This window comes from Oryzias latipes, chromosome 18 (genome assembly GCF_053564925.1).
Source record: "Oryzias latipes strain Hd-rR chromosome 18, Olatipes_Hd-rR_3.1".
Lineage (NCBI taxonomy): Eukaryota > Metazoa > Chordata > Actinopteri > Beloniformes > Adrianichthyidae > Oryzias > Oryzias latipes.
In genome coordinates, this window is record NC_136254.1 from 130071 (window position 1) to 150348 (window position 20278).

General features: G+C 43.5%; 2 protein-coding genes across 8 annotated transcripts in view; one reads left to right on the plus strand and one right to left on the minus strand.

Moving 5' to 3' along the window:
• The window catches only part of LOC144987262 (uncharacterized), a 211522-nt gene that overhangs the window by 16505 nt on the left and 174739 nt on the right, over positions 1 to 20278 (plus strand). The gene's annotated exons all lie outside the window — the stretch shown is intronic.
• Positions 1 to 20278, minus strand: part of afap1 (actin filament associated protein 1) — a 122554-nt gene that overhangs the window by 11527 nt on the left and 90749 nt on the right. For 4 of the 6 annotated variants that reach the window (XM_011473453.4, XM_078936481.1, XM_011473451.4 and 1 more), the window contains 5 exons: positions 12094 to 12246; positions 4113 to 4324; positions 3872 to 4017; positions 2626 to 2740; positions 1816 to 2049 (listed from right to left, as the gene is read on the minus strand). In XM_011473453.4, the coding sequence (XP_011471755.1) occupies positions 1816 to 2049; positions 2626 to 2740; positions 3872 to 4017; positions 4113 to 4324; positions 12094 to 12246 (860 nt within the window). The remainder of the gene's footprint in view (positions 1 to 1815; positions 2050 to 2625; positions 2741 to 3871; positions 4018 to 4112; positions 4325 to 12093; positions 12247 to 20278) is intronic. The other 2 variants (XM_011473454.4, XM_078936482.1) reach the window with 1 other exon arrangement.

Here is a 20278-nt window from a genome sequence, read left to right on the forward strand (position 1 = left end):
CTCTGTGTACTCCTGGAGATCAGTGATGTCATTGTAGGTGGCTGCTTGTTTGAATATACTCCAGTCAGTGGTGGCAAAGCAGTCCTGTAGAGCCTCAGTAGATCCCTCAGGCCACACCCGAACCACCTTTTCAGCTGGTCTGATGGCTTTGACCTTTGGCCTGTATGCTGGCATTAGCATGACAGTGGTGTGGTCTGAGGCGCCCAGGTGGGGGAGGGGAAGGGCTTTGTAGGCTCCTTTGTGTGCGGTGTAAACATTGTCCAAGATGTTTTTACCTCTTGTGGGGAAGTTGATATGTCCATGGAGTTGTGGAAACACGCTCTTGGGGTTTGCATTGTTGAAGTCCCCGGCCAGGATGAGGAAGGCATCAGGGTGTGCTGTCTGCTGCTCACTGATGTGCTGGTGTAGTTCATACAGAGCATCACTCCTGTTGGTGGTGGAGCTGGGAGGGATGTATGCTGCTACCAGCAGTATGGAGCGAAATTCTCTCGGCAGGTAGAATGGCCGGCATTTAACGATCATAAACTCAGCCAGGGGGGAGCAGTGTTGATAGACCACTCTGGCATTCCGGCACCAAGCATCGCTGATGTAAACACACAGACCTCCACCGCGGGTCTTGCCCCCCTGGACCATCATCCTGTCGGCCCCGAAGCATGCTAACCCGGCTAGCTGGATGGCACAGTCCGGGACGTTGTCCTTTAGCCACGTTTCCACAAAGACAAAGACACAGCACTCACTCGCAGTCTTGGACGATGTGCGTAGCAGGCGGATATAGCCCAGTTTATTGTCCAGAGATCGTACGTTGGCCAGCGTGATTGTTGGGATAGCTGGCCGGTGAGGACTAGCCGCTAGCCTAGCACGGACGCCTCCGCGCTTCCCCCTCTTTTGCTTCCTCATGCAGCGCCTGTGGCGCCTCCTCTCTGTCCGGAGCAGACCGCAGTCACGTAGTTCAGCCGGTTCCGCCGATGGCGAGCAGGACCTCACGGGAGTATGAGTACATTCTTTTAAAACAATAAATCCTTGAAATCCAAAAGATAAAGCCAAAAGAAAAACCAGAAAAACACCGAAAGTAGGGGAGAGAGGAGCCGCTGCGTGTGCACGCGCCGCCAGTCAGTCAGAGACCGACTTTTGTCTGTTAAATGCAACTCTTTTTGTCTTTGAAGTAAAAGCCTCGTCTTTTGTTTCCTCACTGAATCTGTTCTGCACACATTTTGTGTTTTATATGAAATTAGCTAGCTTGGGGGTTCAATTCAGCAGTCGAGGAGCCTTTTAAAAACGGAAGCAGATATAAGCACTTAAATTATTTTTTATCAGACACTGGGTTTGTTTTGTGTAAAACCTTCCGACATGGAAGCAGATATATTTTGCAAAAATTCTGAAGCCTTAGTCTGAGTCTGATTCTTAATCAGAAGTGCTATCCCTCAATAAAACAGCTTTTACCATGATCCCCACGGCCTGTGAAGCAGAGAAAAGCAGTATGGTGCTGTTATGTATAACTACATAGTAGTGACGTGATTCTGCAATCAACGTATTTCAGCTGATTCGGTCACAGAGGAAAGCGGCTTTGCTCCGTAATGCAACACTTTATGGGAGTAATATGTTCTATCTATGCAGCCAATATGAAGAGCGGCTTTCTCAGAATCATCTGGTTCCCATTGATCGTATGGACAATCTAGGATCACGTGTTATTGATGTGTATCTCTTGTGTTAAAGGGTTAAATAGTTGTGAGGCAGACAGGCAGGCAGAAGACACGTCTGTTAAAACATGTAAACACAAAGGAGAAAGCGGTGAAACAGCAGCAGAGTGTTAGTCACCTGACAGGACTCTTTAGATGAACAATCAGCTGAGAGGAACTTAGAGGGAATTTTAGTTAGAGGGGTCTTGTAGTGAGCAGCAGTAGAGGAAGAGAAGGCCGAGGAAGGCTGCAGACGATGGCAGGTGGTTGGTTCAGAAGAGGGCACGTTCTCATAAAGGTCAGCATTCCCATTCGGTGGCTGCTCGTTTGTTCTGTGTCCCCTAAAGATGAGACTGGAGGACCCCACCTCCAGCTCAGGTCAGAATGAGCAATTCAAGCCAGAAAGCAAAGAAAATAACAATAAAGAAAAGAAATAAACAAGGTAAAAGAAAATGGAAAGAAAAATCAATGTTACATAAAACATGTAGGTTCAAAAGGGGAGAAAAAAGAAAGACAGGGTTTATAAAACAAAAGTAAATAAGTAAAAAACATTGAATAGGATTGAGAAAAGGTGAAAAAATTCAATCAGAAGAAATGAATATGACAGAAAACAGATAATAATGTTAGTATGGAATTCTGTTCTTCAGGGCAGTTTAACATTCTAAGGCTGCTATAGAAGACGTTTAGCTGCTTATCCAAGTAGCATCTCCACTTTCACTTAACTGAGCAGAAAAACATCCTTTATCAACCATTTAAATCCCTAAAGACCAAAATCCTGTAATACTATGACCTGATTCCCTTGGACTCTTAACATGCACATAATGTTAGCAGCAGTAAGAATGAGTGTTCTGCAGTCTATCGCGTCAGAGGTTGATTTTGTCCTCTTCAGGGAGGCGTTTCATGAAAAAGAATCAGCAGTTCCAGGAGCGTTCAGGAGTCTGCTTCCTACCATTCCATTTATGGGCACGTCGTCATAATGAAGGGCCAGTCCAGACGGGCAGGCGTAACTGTTGGCTGGGTTGTCCAGGTACGGGTTAGGAGAGATGGCACGCTTACTGGTGAAACTAGAGAGAAAACATCACTTAAAAAAAACCACAAGGTGTGTTTGAAAACCTGTGGCTGCCAGCATATTTATAAATCAATAACTAATGTAATGGCAAACAAAGATAATTATTATGGCATATTCATGAAGACCAACTTTCCTCAGAACTGATCATATCTTTAGGTACATCAACTTGAGGCACAGTATGAGAATATTGACCCCTATGAGCAGTTGTTTCCAAAAAATATAATTTTTCTGAAAATTCTCACTTTTAATGCCTCAAAACAGAAATTCAAAAAGTTATTTTCCAGTTGTTAACGACAATCGGGAAATCTGCAGAATTACAGAGTATTTTATACTTGCCTATGATTTGTGGAAAACTTTGCTTTTACTTTGTGTTTTAGAGTGAGGTCCCATTCCATGAAAAGATTTTTCTTGTCAGACTATTTTTAAATGCCAAATTGGAAATAAGTTTTATATTGAACTTTTCAGAGCTTTTATTGTGACATGCATCCTGCCACAATCTAAGCAGCATGCTATGTTGTTTTTAAAGACAGAATACAAACATTTGAATACCAATATATAACATTTCAGTCCAATTTTTTACCATCCAAAAACACATGTTCCTGCCATTAAAAAAAGGCACAGGTATGGCCGAATCCAAATTCATTTCCTACCCCTACGGCTCCTCCCTATCTCTACATTTAGCCCTCCTAAAAGTGTCTTAAAATTCAGATGTTACTACCACTCAATGACGTCATCAATAGTCGCCTGTTATATGCGTTAGTGCGTAGCTGCCAGCGCTCAGAAAATACATAACTTCATCGGTTCTATAACTTTACAAAGTCGTGCGAAAACATTTAAATGTAAACTTCCATGCTTTTGAGTACACCCACCTGAAGAAATGACTTTCTGTTCCACGCCACAGCGCAACGCGGATCACCCTACTGGCGGACGAATACCCAGCCCTAAGTTCCTACAGCTCCTCCTTAACAAAATACTTTCGGACACCACTACAGCTCCAATTCCCCCATCAGTTGGAGCAATAGGGAGGAGCCAGAGGGGTAGGGAAGCTATTCGGATTCGCCCTACATTTCTGGTAAAACTCAGTTCAGGCTGTGGGGAGACGTGTCCCAGGGTATTTTAACCTCACCAGAATGACTGCTTAGCAAGCTGGATGACATTAGCAGTGGTCTCCACATCAATGTAGTCGTAGTGTAGGGTGGCTGGGTCGGTGGTGGATCCGGTCTCAGCCAATAGAACCCCCAACCAATGACCCATCTCTTCAGAGGAGGATGCCTGGAGGAATAGCATACACCTCTGAAATTTTGCTCTGAAAGGTAGAACAAGCAAACGGTTTACTCAACATTTCCTGAGCAACCACAGGAGCTCACCTCCAGCACGGCCACTTCCTGTCCGTTGCGTAGCAGCCGGAAAGCAAAACGGTGTTTGGGGTTATAGCCTGGGCTCACCTCGCAACCTTGGAGGGGAAGCGAAGCAATATGGCTCTTCAGGTCGTCTCGGTCTTTGTGGAGAAGCAGTTGGCTGTCCTTCAGGCGGCACCAGCGCTCCCGCCAACGATTATTGGACAATACATTCAGGTAACCTGACCGACACAGCAAAGACACACTGAAAGCATGTAAACAAGGCAGCAAAAAAAATCTGGAGAAACAATACTGGAGGGGTTAAAGGTCATCGTTACCTTCATAGTTTTCTGTTTGTTTGCACTCATCTTTATTTGTCTAGTTATGCAGCAGATTGAAATCACCTTCCATTTTCTCCTGTTTCTCAACTTTCAGAACAGCTTTTTCTTATGCAGTTTCAAAATCTAGCTCCTTTTTTTAACTTTTCTTTGCAGATGATACGGAATGAACTTCTGGAAAGTCTTTGTTGAAACAAATCAACTCTGAGCTCACCTTGTCAACAAACTTGTGGAGCACATCTTCCACACCCTTGCAAAAATATTGATAGGAGGCAGAAATAGCCTGAAAAGACTCCACGTCAACCAGGAACTGATAATTGAACTCCATTTGCCTATATAAATCATTAAAGCACAATTGAAATTACTGCCCACAATAAAAAAAAAACAAAGTTTGCCACAGTGAAAAGAAAACATTGTTAAAATGACCCTGGGTTTGAAACTGTGGCTGGTAAGATGACCGAAGAGGTGATATGAGTGCGTGTCTGTGGATGGAACGTGCCGCAAAAGCGATTTGGTCCAAATAGTGAATCACTTCAGCCATAGTTAAACAGGATTTGAAGGATCTTCCGGGGGATTAACTTGGTGGAAATGGGTATGGTTTGTCTGCCTGTCACTATCACTGATGTGCCTGTGTTGTCCGCGGACGGCGCCTCAGGGAGAGGTAGCCGCGAGCGTGACGGCGGCGCCCCGCGCGGGGGTAGCATGTGGAGACATGTCCCGTGCTAGGAGCACCTGTCAGAGAGCGCCGAGAGGCTTGAACGGGGAAAACCGCCCTTCAGCCTCCCTCGGTATGATCCGTTCTCTCCCGGCAGCGGTGGGTCGCGGGATGAGGCCCGACTGAAAGTTCGGCTCGCCTGTCTGCAGTTGGAAGAGCAGGAAAAGGCGCAAACCCGCCAGATGCAGCTGGAGATCAAAAGAATGGAGATCGAAGACGAGACCGCTGTCAGGATTCGACAGCTGGAGTAGGAGGCAAAAGCTCTTACTCCTATAAATCCCGCTGACGGCACAAACTCTACTTTCCCCAGTTTACCCACTAGCTCACTGGACATCAGTAAATTCATCTGTCTCGTTCCCGCTTTCAGTGAAGCGGAGGCTGATTCATACTTTGCATCATTTGAAAGAATCGCTGGTACTTTGAAGTGGCCCCGTGAGATGTGGCTTTTGTTGCTCCACTGTTAGGTTACGTTCACACACAGGGCTTAATGCTCAATTCTGATTTTTTGAAAAAATTAGATTTTTTTGCAAGGCCGTGGTGTGTAAGAGAGAGGAGAGAGCGCGTACAGCGCAGGAGAGAGTGAGGGGGGCAGTGGGGGCGCGCATTCATGTTGTGTGTTATGGAGGAAAGACAATGGTAATAAAAGAAGGTTTCCCCCAGAATAAATGCTATTGACTCTTCATTAACCCAATTTTCGTTTATAGTAATGTCATGCTACTTGTCCCCTGAAACCTCTACTTGGGGCGCAATGCTGTCTTTTTTTCCCATTTACTTTCACTAATTTATGCATCTGATGCTAATTCTGTTTATATATGTGGAGACTTGAACAGTCGCATAGGATGCTTAAAAGATTTTGTGGATGAGGATGATATTCCCCCAAGAGTTGTGTTAGACACAGTATTAAACAATCACGGACACGCTTTTGTTGAATTTCTTAAAGACTCTACATGTTGTGTTTTGAATGGGAGGGTAAATCCAGAGAATGATGGCTTCAACTCTATATCCTTTAAGGGTAAAGCTGTGGTGGACTACATTGTCACCCCGCACACTGGTTTAAATGAGTGTGTTGAATTTAAGTTCTCCCCCCTTTTGGAGCTGATAAAAAGCAACGAGTCTGATCTGATGAACCTCATTGATGACAGAAGTAAACTGCCTGATCATTCAGTGCTCTATTTGCGTCTTAAAACCATTGAAACAAAATTTTTCAAATAATATGCAAGTTGGTTTACAAAATAAAAAGCCAATTAGAAAACTGCCTGTTAATTTTATGGATCCGGAAGTCTGTTGTAAGTCTCTATGTGAAATTGGTCTTCAGGTAGACAAACACAGGAAAATCTGAACCATTGTTATGGTTGGTTTTGTAATGTTTTATATAAAGAAATGGATAAAAATAGACCAAAACAGAACTATAAAAGCAATAAAGGAATATGTTAAAGAAAAAAACCTTACTGGAACAATGAATTACAGAGTCTATGGGAAACATTTTGTTTATCAGAGAAGAAGTATTTAAAATGGAAAGAAATGGTTCTGAAAAGAGAGGTTCTTTCTGTGTTTGAAATCTGTCAGAGTCATTTTGATAAGAAGTTAAGATTATTTAAAAGACGTTTCAGGAGGGGTAAAGCTCTTCAGCTACAACTGCATTTGCAAAATAATAAGTCACAGCTATTTTGGAGGGAAATAAATGAACTTGGACCTAAAAGTAGAAGGCCAATTCCACATGAGATTTTTTAACAGACTCTGGAGAATCTGTTTTTCTAGCAGAGCAAGTGTTAAACAAGTGGGAGTCAGATTATAAGAACTTGTTTACCTGTAATAGTAGTTCCCACTTGTTTGATGACCAGTTTTTTCTAAATACGTGTAAATCCAAAAAACTGCTTGAAGACAATAGTTTTAAAATTTCACTGAACTATTTTGATAAAATAAATCAAGATATTACAATTGAGGAAGTTCTAAAAGTCATTGAGAAAACTAAACTTCAGAAAGCTGCTGGTGTGGATGAACTATCAAACAAGGTTCTTAGGTGTCCCAAATTGTTAAATACTCTACATTGTCTCTTTAGATTCTGTTTCAAGAATGGCTTCATACCATCTATTTGGTATAAATCGATAATCAAGCCGATTCCAAAATCCCTTCAAGCAGACCCAAGAGTGCCTCTGAATTATAGAGGCATTAGTCTTCTGAGTACCGTGTATAAAGTGTTTTCTAGTATTTTAAATAATCGGTTATCTGAATATCTAGAAACAAGCGAAGTCCTTGTAGAGGAGCAGAATGGATTCAGGAGAAATAGAGCGTGTATTGACAATATTTATGTTCTGTCCTCGGTGGTGAGAGCTAGACTGCAAGAAAGTAAAAGTACCTTTGTTTGTTTTGTGGATTTAAAAAAAGCATTTGACTCGATAGACAGAGATCTTCTTGAATATAAATGACTTATGTATGGTATTAATGGTCAATTTTATAAAGCAATTGAAGCTCTGTACAAGGCTCCATTAGTCTGTGTGCAGGTGAATGACCTAAAAACAGGATGGTTTTCTACCATTTGGAGTTAAACAAGGAGATGTTCTTTCACTCTTTTTTCTATCTATGTCAACGATTTAGCTCAAGAAATTAAGAAAACTAACTTGGGTATTGATAATAATTGGAACTGGAGCATATTACTTTATGCTGATGATATTGTTTTGATAGCTGATGAGGAAATAAATTACAAGGAATGTTAAATACAATGAGTAAATGGTGTAACAAATGGAGACTCACTATCAATAGTGATAAAACACAAATCGTTCATTTTAGAAAGCCTTTAGTACCTCAAAGTAATTTTCTGTTTTATTTTTGGTAAAACTACTTTTATGTTTACTGATACCTATAAATATCTTGGTTTTGTTTTTCATAAAAATATGATGTTCTCAGAAGGAAATCAGCTGTTATCAGATTCTGCTGGGAGGGCGCTTGGTGCAGTGATAAATAAGATGAAGGTTTGTCCTGAGTTGAGTTTTGACACGTTTAGTAAATTGTACGATGCCATGGTGGGATCTGTGTTATTTTATTCTGCAGGAGTCTGGGGTTATGAAGACGCTCATGAGTGTGATAAGGTTCAAAACAGGGCAATGAGATATTTTCTGGGTGTACACAGGTTCACTGCTAAAGCCGCCATTGAGGGGTACATGGGGTGGGAACCTTGTGTGATCAAACAAAGAGCAGAAGTTCTCAGATTATGGAACCGGCTGGTGACTTTACCTGCAGAGAGACTTGCACGTAAAATATTTGATTGGGATAGAGCTCATATTTATCCCTGGTGTAAAGATGTGTTGAAGATTCTGTGAACTTACATTCATTATTTTTTAATTGTTTGAAATGTAAGATAGATAATGTTAAGGAAACTTTAGTTGGTTATTATGAAAAAGAATGGAAAATGAAACTGCTTCAAAAACCAAAATTACAAACTTATTTGCAAATTAAGGACACATTTTCTGCTGAGCCATATGTTATATATAACTTAAAAAGAGGACAAAGATCCTTATGTGCTCAACTTAGAGCAGGAGTGCGCCCCCTACAGGTGGAAGTGGGCGCTTTAAAGGCGTTCCTGAGGAGGAAAGACTGAGGTCTGTAAACTGCAAGTGGTGGAGGATGAATTTCATTTTTTGTTTTATTGTCCTTTGTAAGAAAAACAGAGACTTTGTATGTATGAGGTAATAGAAAAGAAATGTCCTGATTTGTTTTGGTTATCTGAAGATAAAATGTTACGTTGGCTTTTTGAAACTGAAATCTTTTGTTTGGCAAATTTTGTGTCAAAGGCATGGACAATAAGAATGGACACTTTGAATTCTGTTAGACTCTGATTAGGGGGGTTATTGTATTTTTGGTGATGGGGATGTATCTTTATGTATTGTGTATTTTGTCTTTCAGTGTCATATAAGCCTGTGTGGGCTGGGCACATTAGTGCATGACACTTAAATAAATCAATCAATCAATCAATCTAAACCCGCTCTTGAGAATTTGAGGGTCCCAACGGGGAAGTGAACCCTGAAGGAGGATCCGCCTTTGGTCCCATGCGCTTCTGACCAGGGTCGGAAAGGGGAAAAAAAGTCAACGCGGGAAAAGTTCAACACCACGCTCGGCCATTTTGCTGGAAGATTTTCCAAAAGTTTGGCCTGAGTTTGGCCTGAAAAGAGCTGTCACCCCAAATATTAATCCAATCGGTGACCTCGCTTCCCTTCTACTGACTGGTCTCAGCAGCATCGTCCGCCATGGTTGATTTTTATGTTTTCGTTCCCGCCTACTTCAACACAGAATGATGTCGTTTGTTGCGTATCAATGACGTACGGGTCGGATACATGTGGCCTGGCCGTTCAGACGGAGGTCGCATTTCAAAAGATCGGATACGTATCGGATTCAAGACCACATACCCAAGTGGCCACCAAGATTGTGCCACATCTCGAGGAACCGCCGAAAATCACCTTAGTGCTGCCGAGACGTCAGCGCAGAACCCCAGTGCACAGGCCGTACCCAGCATGCGCCAATACGTGTGCACAGCTGAGATGACTTGTCTAACTTTTCTTTGCATGTTCATTCAAGATCTAACAGCATTACGACGTCGTGTGAACCTGAGAGTTTTTCTCAAAGACAGGTGACGATGAGAAAAGATCACACGTCTGTTTTGGAGCGCTACAGGAAGTCCGCGTTCTCCACATGCGCACAGCGACGTGCTGCACGGAGAGCTGATCCAATTTTACGCACACGGTTTCCATTAGGTCTTCTGCACGGGACCCAGTAGAAGGGGCACTCGTATTCACACCAGAAAAAATAGGGAGCATTCACACCCCGCGATGTTCCCGTCATGGCTTAAGCATGAGATTCAGCCCGGAACTCCCAACTTGCGCTTCCGGCGCTCGGTTTTGTTGGAAAAGGAGAACCAGTTAGGTGATGACCTGTCCAGATTGGATTTATGTTCTTCCTTCAGAGTAAGTTGTGCATCACACACTTAATTTCATTTTGGTTGGTTTGCTTGAAAGCTTAAGGGGAGGGGTGTTACAACCCCTGGTAGTGTTTGCTTGTTTTGGGTGTGTGTGTATGCGTTTGTGTTTAAGTTTCAGCGCCTGCAGAATTCTGCACCTGCACAGCTGCTGGCTCCGCCCCCTCTTTGTATTAAAGTTCGCATTATAGTTGGTGATGGCACAGTTGTTAAGAACATTTCTAATTGGCACTTTCTTTCATAAACATTGCTGACCCCAGCAAATATAGCATCCACATTCATTATCAAACTTAACGATCTTGACATCAACACCCAACTTTGTAGCTGAATCCTGAACTTCCTCAAGACAGAGCTCAACATGTCAGGTCAGACTACACCTGTTCCCCCACCATCACACTCAGCACTGGCGTACCGCAGAGCTATGAGCTGAGCCCCTTCCTCACGACTGCAAACCCACGCATGGCACCAATAATGTCCTGAAGTTCACGGATGACACAACAGTGACTGCCTTCATCAGTAACAATGATGAGGTTTTTTACAGACAGGACTTCTGATCATGAGTTCCATAGACAATAATCAGCTCCACAACACTAACAAGACCCCGTGGACTTTAGGAAGGAGAAAAGATGCTTGCATGCCCACATCCACATTGATGGGATTGACCACATTGAGCTGGTCTCATCTTTCAAGTTCCTGGGGGTCCACATCTCTCAAGACATTTCTTGGACCATCAACACCTCCAGGCTTGGTCAAGAAGGCTCAGCAGCTGCTGTTCTTCGTAACCCTTGTTCTATCCTAGGCACTTTAACGTTGGGAGTTGGGTCATCTAGACCCACTAGACAGTGAGCTGAACCTTTTTTCTTAAAGGATTTGTGATCTTCACTGGTGTCCATTGATTACATGAAATCTTTCCACCTATATCCACCTTTGTCATGGTAGGTATTTTCGGTACAAAAGCGGCAGAAAAAATGTCTTGCAAAATGTATTTATTGGTTTTATATAACATTATTAAAATCATCCTATGTAGGTAATCTTCTATATAAAATAATACAACTATTAGCTGTCCGGATACTTAACACTGGCCTGAAAACAAACATTTGAACTTGCACATTTCTTTTCTTGTAGACACAGTTGTTACCGTCGGGTGACGCCATTTTAAGTTCCTTAACAGATTCGATGTGTTACTGTGGCATACGCTATCTTTGTGTAACAATGTCAACACACGGCATTCCACTTATCCAACTGTCTTTTCCTTTCACCCAAACAAATCCAAAGTGTCCCCCCCCAACACACAGGAGAGTCAAAATGGGAAACACCTCCGAAGGTCGTAGAGAATGAGAGGGCAAAGATCCTGTGGGACTTTCAGATCCAGACTGATAGGATGGTAATGGAGAACCAACCAGACATTGTAGTGGTGGATAAAGAACAGAGGAAAGCCGTTGTGGTGGATGTGGCAGTGCCAAGCGATGGAAACATCAGGAAGAAGGAACATGAGAAACTGGAGAAATACCAGGGACTCAGAGAAGAACTGGAGAAAGCCTGGAAAGTGAAGGTGACAGTGGTGCCTGTGGTAATTGGAGCACTCGGGGCAGTAACCCCCAAGCTGGAGGAGTGGCTACAACAGATACCTGGAAAGACCTCAGACCTCTCAGTCCAGAAAAGAACAGGAACAGCTAAAATACTGCAGGACCCTCAAGCTCCCAGGCCTCTGGTAGAGGACCCCAGCTTGGAGGAGAAACCACCCCGCGGAGGGTGAGAGGGTTTTTTTTTTTTTTTTATAAACTTACCAAAAAACGGAAAAACTACTTTTCTACTCATTTTGCCAAGTATATAAATACAGAAGCTCAGAGATGTAGCACAGATCGGAAACAGGCCAAAGCCTAAAAAAGGGAAAAGGCAGGTTAAATCCCTGACTAACCTTACTGAAAAGAACAACTTTAAACACAGATTGGAAGAGTTCTTTAAAAACCTTCTTTCAGTCCACAGTCTTACCACTGGTGGGAACATCCTCCTCCGTAGAAGATGTCTGCTCATCCATGGACGGTTTCTTCTTCCCCAGACCAATGATCTTAGTAATCTTCTTGCCAGCTCCCTTTCCCACCGTTCCAGTTTTGGGGTCGGACTTTGAGTTCTTCTTTGCTTTGCCTTGAAAAAAGAAAACAGTGTTTAATTAAGAATATTTTAAAAACAACTGACTGCAGCACTACAATGTTTGTTTAGAAAGTTATGTACTTGTCCACATCCATTTATGTAAAATTAGATCCACATGGAAACATTTCCAGTGCCATTACACTTGAAAGAACATCAAAAAGAAACATCTACAAATAAACTCAGAAAGTTCAGTTGAAGAGATTTTTATCCATCAGATGGAGGTTTTTTGGTGGTGAACATTTTCCTGGCAGAAGAAGTTTCAGGAATGAAGCCACATCTAAAAAGGTTAAACCTTTTAAGAACTTTAAAGCACAAAAACAGCTTTTGCCTTTGATGGTTTAGCAGATAGTATTGTCTCTACTGTATTTCAGTGTAAAAGATTCTACGAAAAACAACCAGGAACATAATTATTTTTTGTTTATGTCAGGGACAGCTCTAATAATAATAATTGATACTTTATTTATCCCACAATGGGGAAATTATTCTCCACATTTTGGCCCTGGGGGAGTGGTGAGCTGCAGACTGGCTGATCTTTGTGGGCGACAAGTGGCTGGGGAGAGCGGGGATAGATCTGCCAACCCTTCGGTTGTTGGACAACCTGCTCTACCACCTGAGCTAAACTGCCGCTACTGTGTTTTACTGCCAGAAAAATTAGTGAGAAAAAGCAGGGAAGAGAAACAAGTAAGTATTCTTGTGTGCTTGTGTCCTACTGAATGTCTGGACTGACTTCGACGTGTAAAGATTCTTTATGCAAATGTGGGGTCTAGTCTGATCATGACAACAATGGGTGAGATGTTAGTAGTTGTCTAATCTTGATTCAAAACAACTCATTTTTCATGGCATTAAAGCTTTTACATATATTGACAGAACATATGCAGAAAGCTTCAGTACTACACGTTTCCTATATATGAGACTCGTCCTAAAGCTTGAATTTGTTGGGCCTTCATATGGACTTCTTTAATTTTGTCTGGAACCCAAGGAAACCCAACTGCCTCCCTGTATCACTCAGCCCGGGGTGATCTCTGGGGATGACGAGACGGCCTACAAAGATGAAGTCCTGAAACTGTCCAGGTGGTGTCAGGCTAATAACTTCATCCTGAACACCACCAAGACCAAGTAGGTCATCCTGGACTTCAGAGCAGATCCACCCCACTCTTCATCAACAGAAACTGTGTGGAGAGGGTACACAGCTTCACCCTCCTGGGCACCACCATCTCGGCTGACCTCACATGGTCTATCAACACCATGGCTGTCATCAGGGAGGCACAGCAGCGCCTGTACTTCCTGAGAAGGCTCCGGAAGGACAATGTGTGCCAGGAGCTGCTGGTACCCTTCAACAGCTCAACCATCGAGAGCATCCTGTCCTCCTAGAGGACAGTGTGGTTCTCCCACTGCACTGAAGCAGAACGGCAGAGCCTCCAGAGAGTGGTAAAGACAGCGGTATCAGCTGCCCTCTCCCCTCACCGAAGAACATCCAACAGTCACGCTGCCTCAGCAGAGTGACCAGCATCATCACTGACTCCACTCATCCTGCTTTCCCTCTATTCAACCTGCTGGCCTCTGGCAGGAGGTACAGGTCCATCAGAACCAGGACCATCAGACTCTGGAACAGCTTTTTCCACAGGCAATTACCATATGGAACACACACTTCCACTGACCACACCCCACTCACACACTCAGTCAGACTAAACAGTGTTAAAATATGTGCAATAACTGACTTTCTGTGCAATAACTGACTTTTAATCTACCTCTACACACAATGCATATTATGCTGCACTTGATTGCACTCCACTTTCAATTCTATTTTCTTTTCATACTTGTATTTAATTGTTGTACCTATTTTGATTATTTAAAGTATTTTTTACCACTCCAAGGCTTCTAAAATTTCATTGTATAAATATGTACAATGACAATAATGGATTCTGATTCTGAGTCACTCCCAAGGCTCTCCTGTCCTGTCTACCCTTTTGTGCCTGTGTCTGCGTTTTCCCATTTTTAAGCACCTTTTCTATCTGTCTGTCCACACTTTCTATCCTCATTTCAGCAAATATGACTTCCTGAAGCAGCCAACTCAACAAATGACCATTGTCAGTTCTTTAGAATCTATCAAATCTGGAACCCTGTTGTGTGAAATAATGTGGAACAGTGACCTTGAAAGTTTTTATTTTAGAAAAATATACTGTTATCTTTAGGAGATTTGTTCAATAACATTCAATATAAACTCTAATGTTTAGTGACTGCTGACTGTCATTTGCATTGAGGACAATCAGAGAAAAACATAATTTGCAGAATCATTTGGAATATGCTGTAGATACAGTGCAAGACACATTGAATCCATTAGTAGCAGTAGTTCTTTGTTCAAATTGTTGTGAATCAGGAGCAGTAAAAAAAAGGCTGTTTGAAAAAGCTCGTCCGGTCATTTTTAACGTACAAAAGGCACAGATCATTTTTCAAAATTGAGTGCTTGTAATAAAGTGAAGTGCTTATTAATTATGATAAGAAAATATTATTACACAAATCAACATCCTTGTCACAGCTGAACAAAGTCATTTACATATATGGTTATGATGATAAATGAAAGGTTCATATTCTGTAGATAGTCCAGTCATAATCACAGTTGACTAGAAATACAAGAGATCCAAGATGCGATAGCGATTTTTTTCAGTACTTGAAATTGACTCTTTTACATAGTTATTCCTATCATTTGCTCAGATTTCTGTGACCAAACACATTCTTAAGAATTTTATTGAATTTTTTACAATACAGATCAGCACAGTCAATTAAGCATAAAATAAATGGAATATTAATCTTCAGGTAAAACAAGATGCGAAAAACAAAAAAAAACAGCACAAACTGAAAGGGGAAAAAAAGTAATTGAAATAAAAAACAGGTCACCAATCGACAGCATTCAGCATTTTTAAAAAATATAAATAAAGTCTGACCACCCGAGAGAAAACAAAGCACATACAAAAAAGTTGTTCCATTTAAGCTGGAAAGATATATGTCCCATTTCAGATGGAAGTCATCCATCTTATCTACTGGTTCGTGGGAAAAATGTCCCAGTCCAAGGACAGTAAGTGTTAAAGGGAGGGCCTTGACCAGTTAACTTTGTAGCCTGATAGATTTGACAGAAGAGAACATTGTGGTTGTGCAACCAATACCAGAGCATCATCGGCATACAGTATCAACTTGTAAGTTGATACAGTCAGGGTCTTTGTGAGTAAAAGCTGCAAGAGGTTCCAAAGCAAGACATGCCTTGGAAATTTGGACCTCAGAAGCTCCAGGATAGCTGGACCCATGAAGGCGACGATGTATAGGCCCTCGCAGCACTCTGGGAAACCGACAAAACGTCCATTGTTAAGCCGACACCGATTCTACAAATCGTCCATCTTCTATTGTAAGTTTTCCACTTTGGTCTGGGTTGCTGGTGCGTTAGTTTCCAGTGCCTTGTTGGCATCCTCAAGAAAGTCAATCCGGGATTGGCTCAAGCGTGCAGACAAGTCAGATAGCTTTGTCTTCATGGCTCTCGTTACAGCCTGGATTGAATTGATCTTACTTTCCTGCATCTCTTAAGTTTCTTGAAGCAGAGCACATTTCTTCAAAATATCCTTTGGCATTTTTTCCATTGTAACGCTCTCCAAGTTCAAGGTCTGGCGTTCATCAGTAGCCTTTGTCCTTCTGTGCTTTAGCCGAGGTGTCTTTGCTAGGTCTTTCATGATGACGTGAATTGAGTTTTTGTTGTTGACTTGGCATTTTGGGTTTGTATACAACGTTATTCGACTTTTAGAAAGTCAGTTTGTTCTAAAAAAAAAAAGTAGTTATTTATTGCTCCTTTTTAGAAAATCTAGCTGCTTGGGCTGTGGAGCTTCACGACTAAGCTACCATCTCCACCACTTATGTCACGTGACGCCAAACGGAACACTTTTTTAAAATGCTGTTGACTACCATAACCTTGGCCAGCTGTGGTGGTCTGTATAGCCAGGCTTTACGTGCAATTTCTGCATTCCTTGTGGTCATATAATCATTTAAGTAAATGTCAGATCCTTTAAATTTTTTGTTTGCTTCAATAAAGTTATTTTGAGTTTTCAATTCACAAACCTTATGATAATCCTGATTTATCAGACTCCCTTCTCCTCAGGGTTAGGGTTAGGGTTGCAGGTCTCATTGTTTAATTCCAGGAAATTACCTTTAGACTTGAGTCTCTACTTGTTCCACAGAGTTGCCGTCTAGCTCACTGGGAGCATTAACTATGCCAGCCAATACAACACATCTTTGAGTCAACTTACTTTTTAACTTGTCCTGTCCAACAGCTGGGCAAACAGATGAGAGCTGAAGGCCTCTTGTGTTGGAGATATTTGACTTTAACAACAGGGGTTATGAATCTTCTGACAAACCAGAGGTATGTCTGAATGAACCCCTTTTGGAATTGAGGCCAAACTATATACTTTAGTCATATTTGAAAATATTTTGTGTTGGACCGGACGGAAAAGGAAAGGAGGGAAAAAGAGAGAGGGATGTTAGAGAGGGGGGATAGGAAGGTGATTATAGGGGGAGGGGGGGTAAAACCATGAAGCAGCATAAAGCATCAGCTTTCTGGATGGTTATACTCATTATAGTTAGGTTCAAATGTACTACAAGTCTATAAGGGCTCTGCCTGTCTACACACACACACACACACGTTATAAACACACCTGTTGGCTCCAAAAATGTTCACGTCAAGATGTACACAACACAAATAATGTTCACACATGCATACTTATGCCTTCAAACCAACTAGGGTAAAAAATTTAATTCATTCAATCATGCAAAATATTAGTGCAAAGGTGAGGTAACACCTGTGCTCAGGTGAGGGTTTATGTTCTTCTAAAATGGATGATGGAATGTAAAAAGGAGGGAGAGTTCCCAGCCATCCCCACACCAAGACCCCCGCCGCGGCAGCCAGAACCCCCCCAACGCCCACACGGCAGCAGATAGAGAACAACCACCCCCCGGGCGACCACCCAGGCCAGCAGGACCGCCACGGGGCCCCCAAAGCCAGAGAACGGGGGGGCATGAGGGACAGAGAGTGCAGCTCCAGCCGAACCAGGAGAGCAGCTCCCCCCGCCGCGCCGGGAGGGCCCAATGCAGGGCCCCGCTCCAGGAGAGCGCCCGCTGCCCCAGACGAGCACCTCATCACCACCCAGGAGTTCTGGGCATGCCCCCACCCCAACCCCAGGTACGAGCCAGGACCCCCAAGGGAGACCCGCCCCACGCTCCAGGCAGCCACCCACCCGGCCCACGGTTGGTCCAGGAAGGAGCAAGGCAGGGGCCAGCCGTCCCTGCCCAGGAGGAGGTCACCCAGGAGAAGAGGGGGTCCACAAGAAGTGTTGTAAACATGGCCCCACCAGGCTCGCCCACAGTTGGAAATTTGGCGAGGCCCAGCACTCAGGGGCAAGGACCAGAACCTACCCCACAGGGACACGGACACCCCCGGCTCAAGTGTAATGTGAACCCCCCCCCCCGTGCGGAGAGAGCACCGCCGCCGCTTGGTCACCCCCCCAGCTCAGGTGGGATGCGATCCCCGGCTCTTGGCCTTGCCAGAGAACTCAGGGATCCCCCTCCCTGCGTGGAGAGAGGGCCGCCGGGCCCAGGAAGCCAGCACCCAGGGAACACGGCCGCCGTTGCCAAGGGTTCAGTACCCCCAACCAGGGATGGGGTAGGGGACAGATGGTCCGAGGTCCCACCTTCCTTGTGAAATGCATGTGTGTGTGTGTTTGTGAGTGTGTGTGTGTGTGTGTTCATGTTGGAGTGTATATTTTGAGGAGTAAAGGGTGTGTGTACTAAGGGGGTGCAGATAAATTGGCGGGTAGGGCACTGAGAGGACATCTCCTGATGACTCACAGTGATGTCCCATCACCCTCCCCACAAAGGGGCCCTAAATGTCTACGTTGCAGTTAAAATTTGCGGGTAGGGCACTAAAAAGACATCTGCTGCTTGCTGGCAGGGATGTCCAAGCACCCCCCTTACCAAGGGCCCTACATGTCTAAGGTTCAAATAAAACCGAGAGGGGGGCCCTAATCCATACGGCAACCATGGGAGGGGGACCAGTGCCAAGTAGCTCCTCCTCCCAAGGTGGAGGAGGATGCGACATCACCCTAATAAGAGTTTATATGAGAAAGAGGGTAAGTCGGGGCCAGCTAGTAGACTGTCCTCCGGTGGTCAAACAGCCGTCCCCCAGTCCCCCCCAGCATAGGGCCCTTTTGATGGCCACATCTGGCTCGCAGACAAAATATGTTTCATTAGACTCCTTTGCACATGCACGAACTGGGGACTGTCACGGGCAACTAGAAAGCCGGTTCACAGTAATTTCAGTATGAAAGTAGCTAAAATACATGTCATGGTGTTTATTTATTTATCAATCATAGACAACGCCGATGAGGCAGAAACACTGTTCAAATGGGGTTGTCGTATTTTATGTCGTAAATAGCGGGCGATGTGAGCATGCGCAAAAGGGTCCGCTCAACGGCTTATCCTGAACTTGCATTGTTAGCTAACTAACTTTAGATATCTTTTGCGGCTAATAAGAAAAAAAGATGAGGAGTGTCGTAGTTTTCAGGATTGGACAAAGGAATTTGCCTTTGAGGAGAAAGCAGGTTCTGCAGTGTGCCTTATATGCTATGATAAAATTGCATCAATGAAAAGGTCAAATATTAAACGACACTTTGACACACGTCATGCTGCATTTCCATCAAAGTATTCTGCGGGGGACAGCAAAAAAAAAGCATATCAGGTGCTACTGTCCAGAATGGAAGCTAGCCAGCAGCAACTCCGTGTTTGGACCCAACAAGGTGACTGGAATTTGGCTAGTTTTGCTGCTGCTTTGGCAATTGTAAGGAATGTAGCGTCATTTACAGATGGGGAGTTTGCCAAACCTTTCATGCTTGATGTAGCCTATGAACTTTTTGACGACTTTTGGAAAAAAACAAGATAATAAAACGGATAAAAGACATTCCTCTGTCTGCAAGAACTTTTCACGATCAGACCATCATGATGTCAAATCAAATTGAGCTGACACTAGTGAAGGACATAAATGCGGCACTCTCACTTTGGATGAGTCAACAGACGTGAGCAATTTATCTCAGTTCAGCGTGATTGCAAGGTATGTTGTTGGTGACACACTACATGAAGATAGTCTTGCTGTTTTGCCTCTGAAAGGCACAACAAGAGGGGAGGATTTATTTAAATCCTTCAATGAGTTTGCTAAAGAAAAAAATCTACCGATGGACAAACTTTTTTGGTGTGCACTGATGGTGCTCCGTGCATGGTGGGGAAAAACAGAGTGTGACGGTGTGGCACCGTCAGATGGTCGTGGTACCCACCCTATTATGTATTATATGTTGAAACATGTCTTGCTGGACAACGTAAGACTGATTCCTGTGATATTACCTAGGAGGTAATGAAGAGCAACGCCCAATAGGAGGGGCTTATCATTTAAAAAGGAGCATCACAGGAAGTGAAGAGAGAGAGTCTGAGGTGTCATGTGCTGATCTGCCCTGCGTGGAGCAAATGTCGCATCCTAAGTTTTAACTGCATCCTACATCAGGAGGCGCTTTGTGCTCAGATGTGTGGCGAGCAGCTCGGCGAGGTGATGTCACTGGCCGTTTGGTTGATCAACTTTATTGTTGCCCGAGCTTTAAATGATCGCCAGTTTAAATCTCTGCTGGGTGAAGTTGGGAATAGTTATCCTGATCTGCTTCTGCACAGCAACGTGCGTTGGTTGTCAAGTGGGAAGGTGCTCAGCCGTTTTGCTGCTTGTCTGAGCGAAATCCGGACTTTTCTTGAAATGAAAAATGTCGGGCATCCTGAGTTATCTGCCACTAAGTGGCTCCTGAAGTTCTATTATCTCGTGGACATGACTGCACATTTAGACCACCTCAATGTGAAAATGCAAGGGGTTAGAAATACAATCTTATCCCTGCAACAACAGTGTTTGCATTTGAAAACAAGCTGGAACTCTTCATCGCCGACATTGAAACGGGTCGTTTAA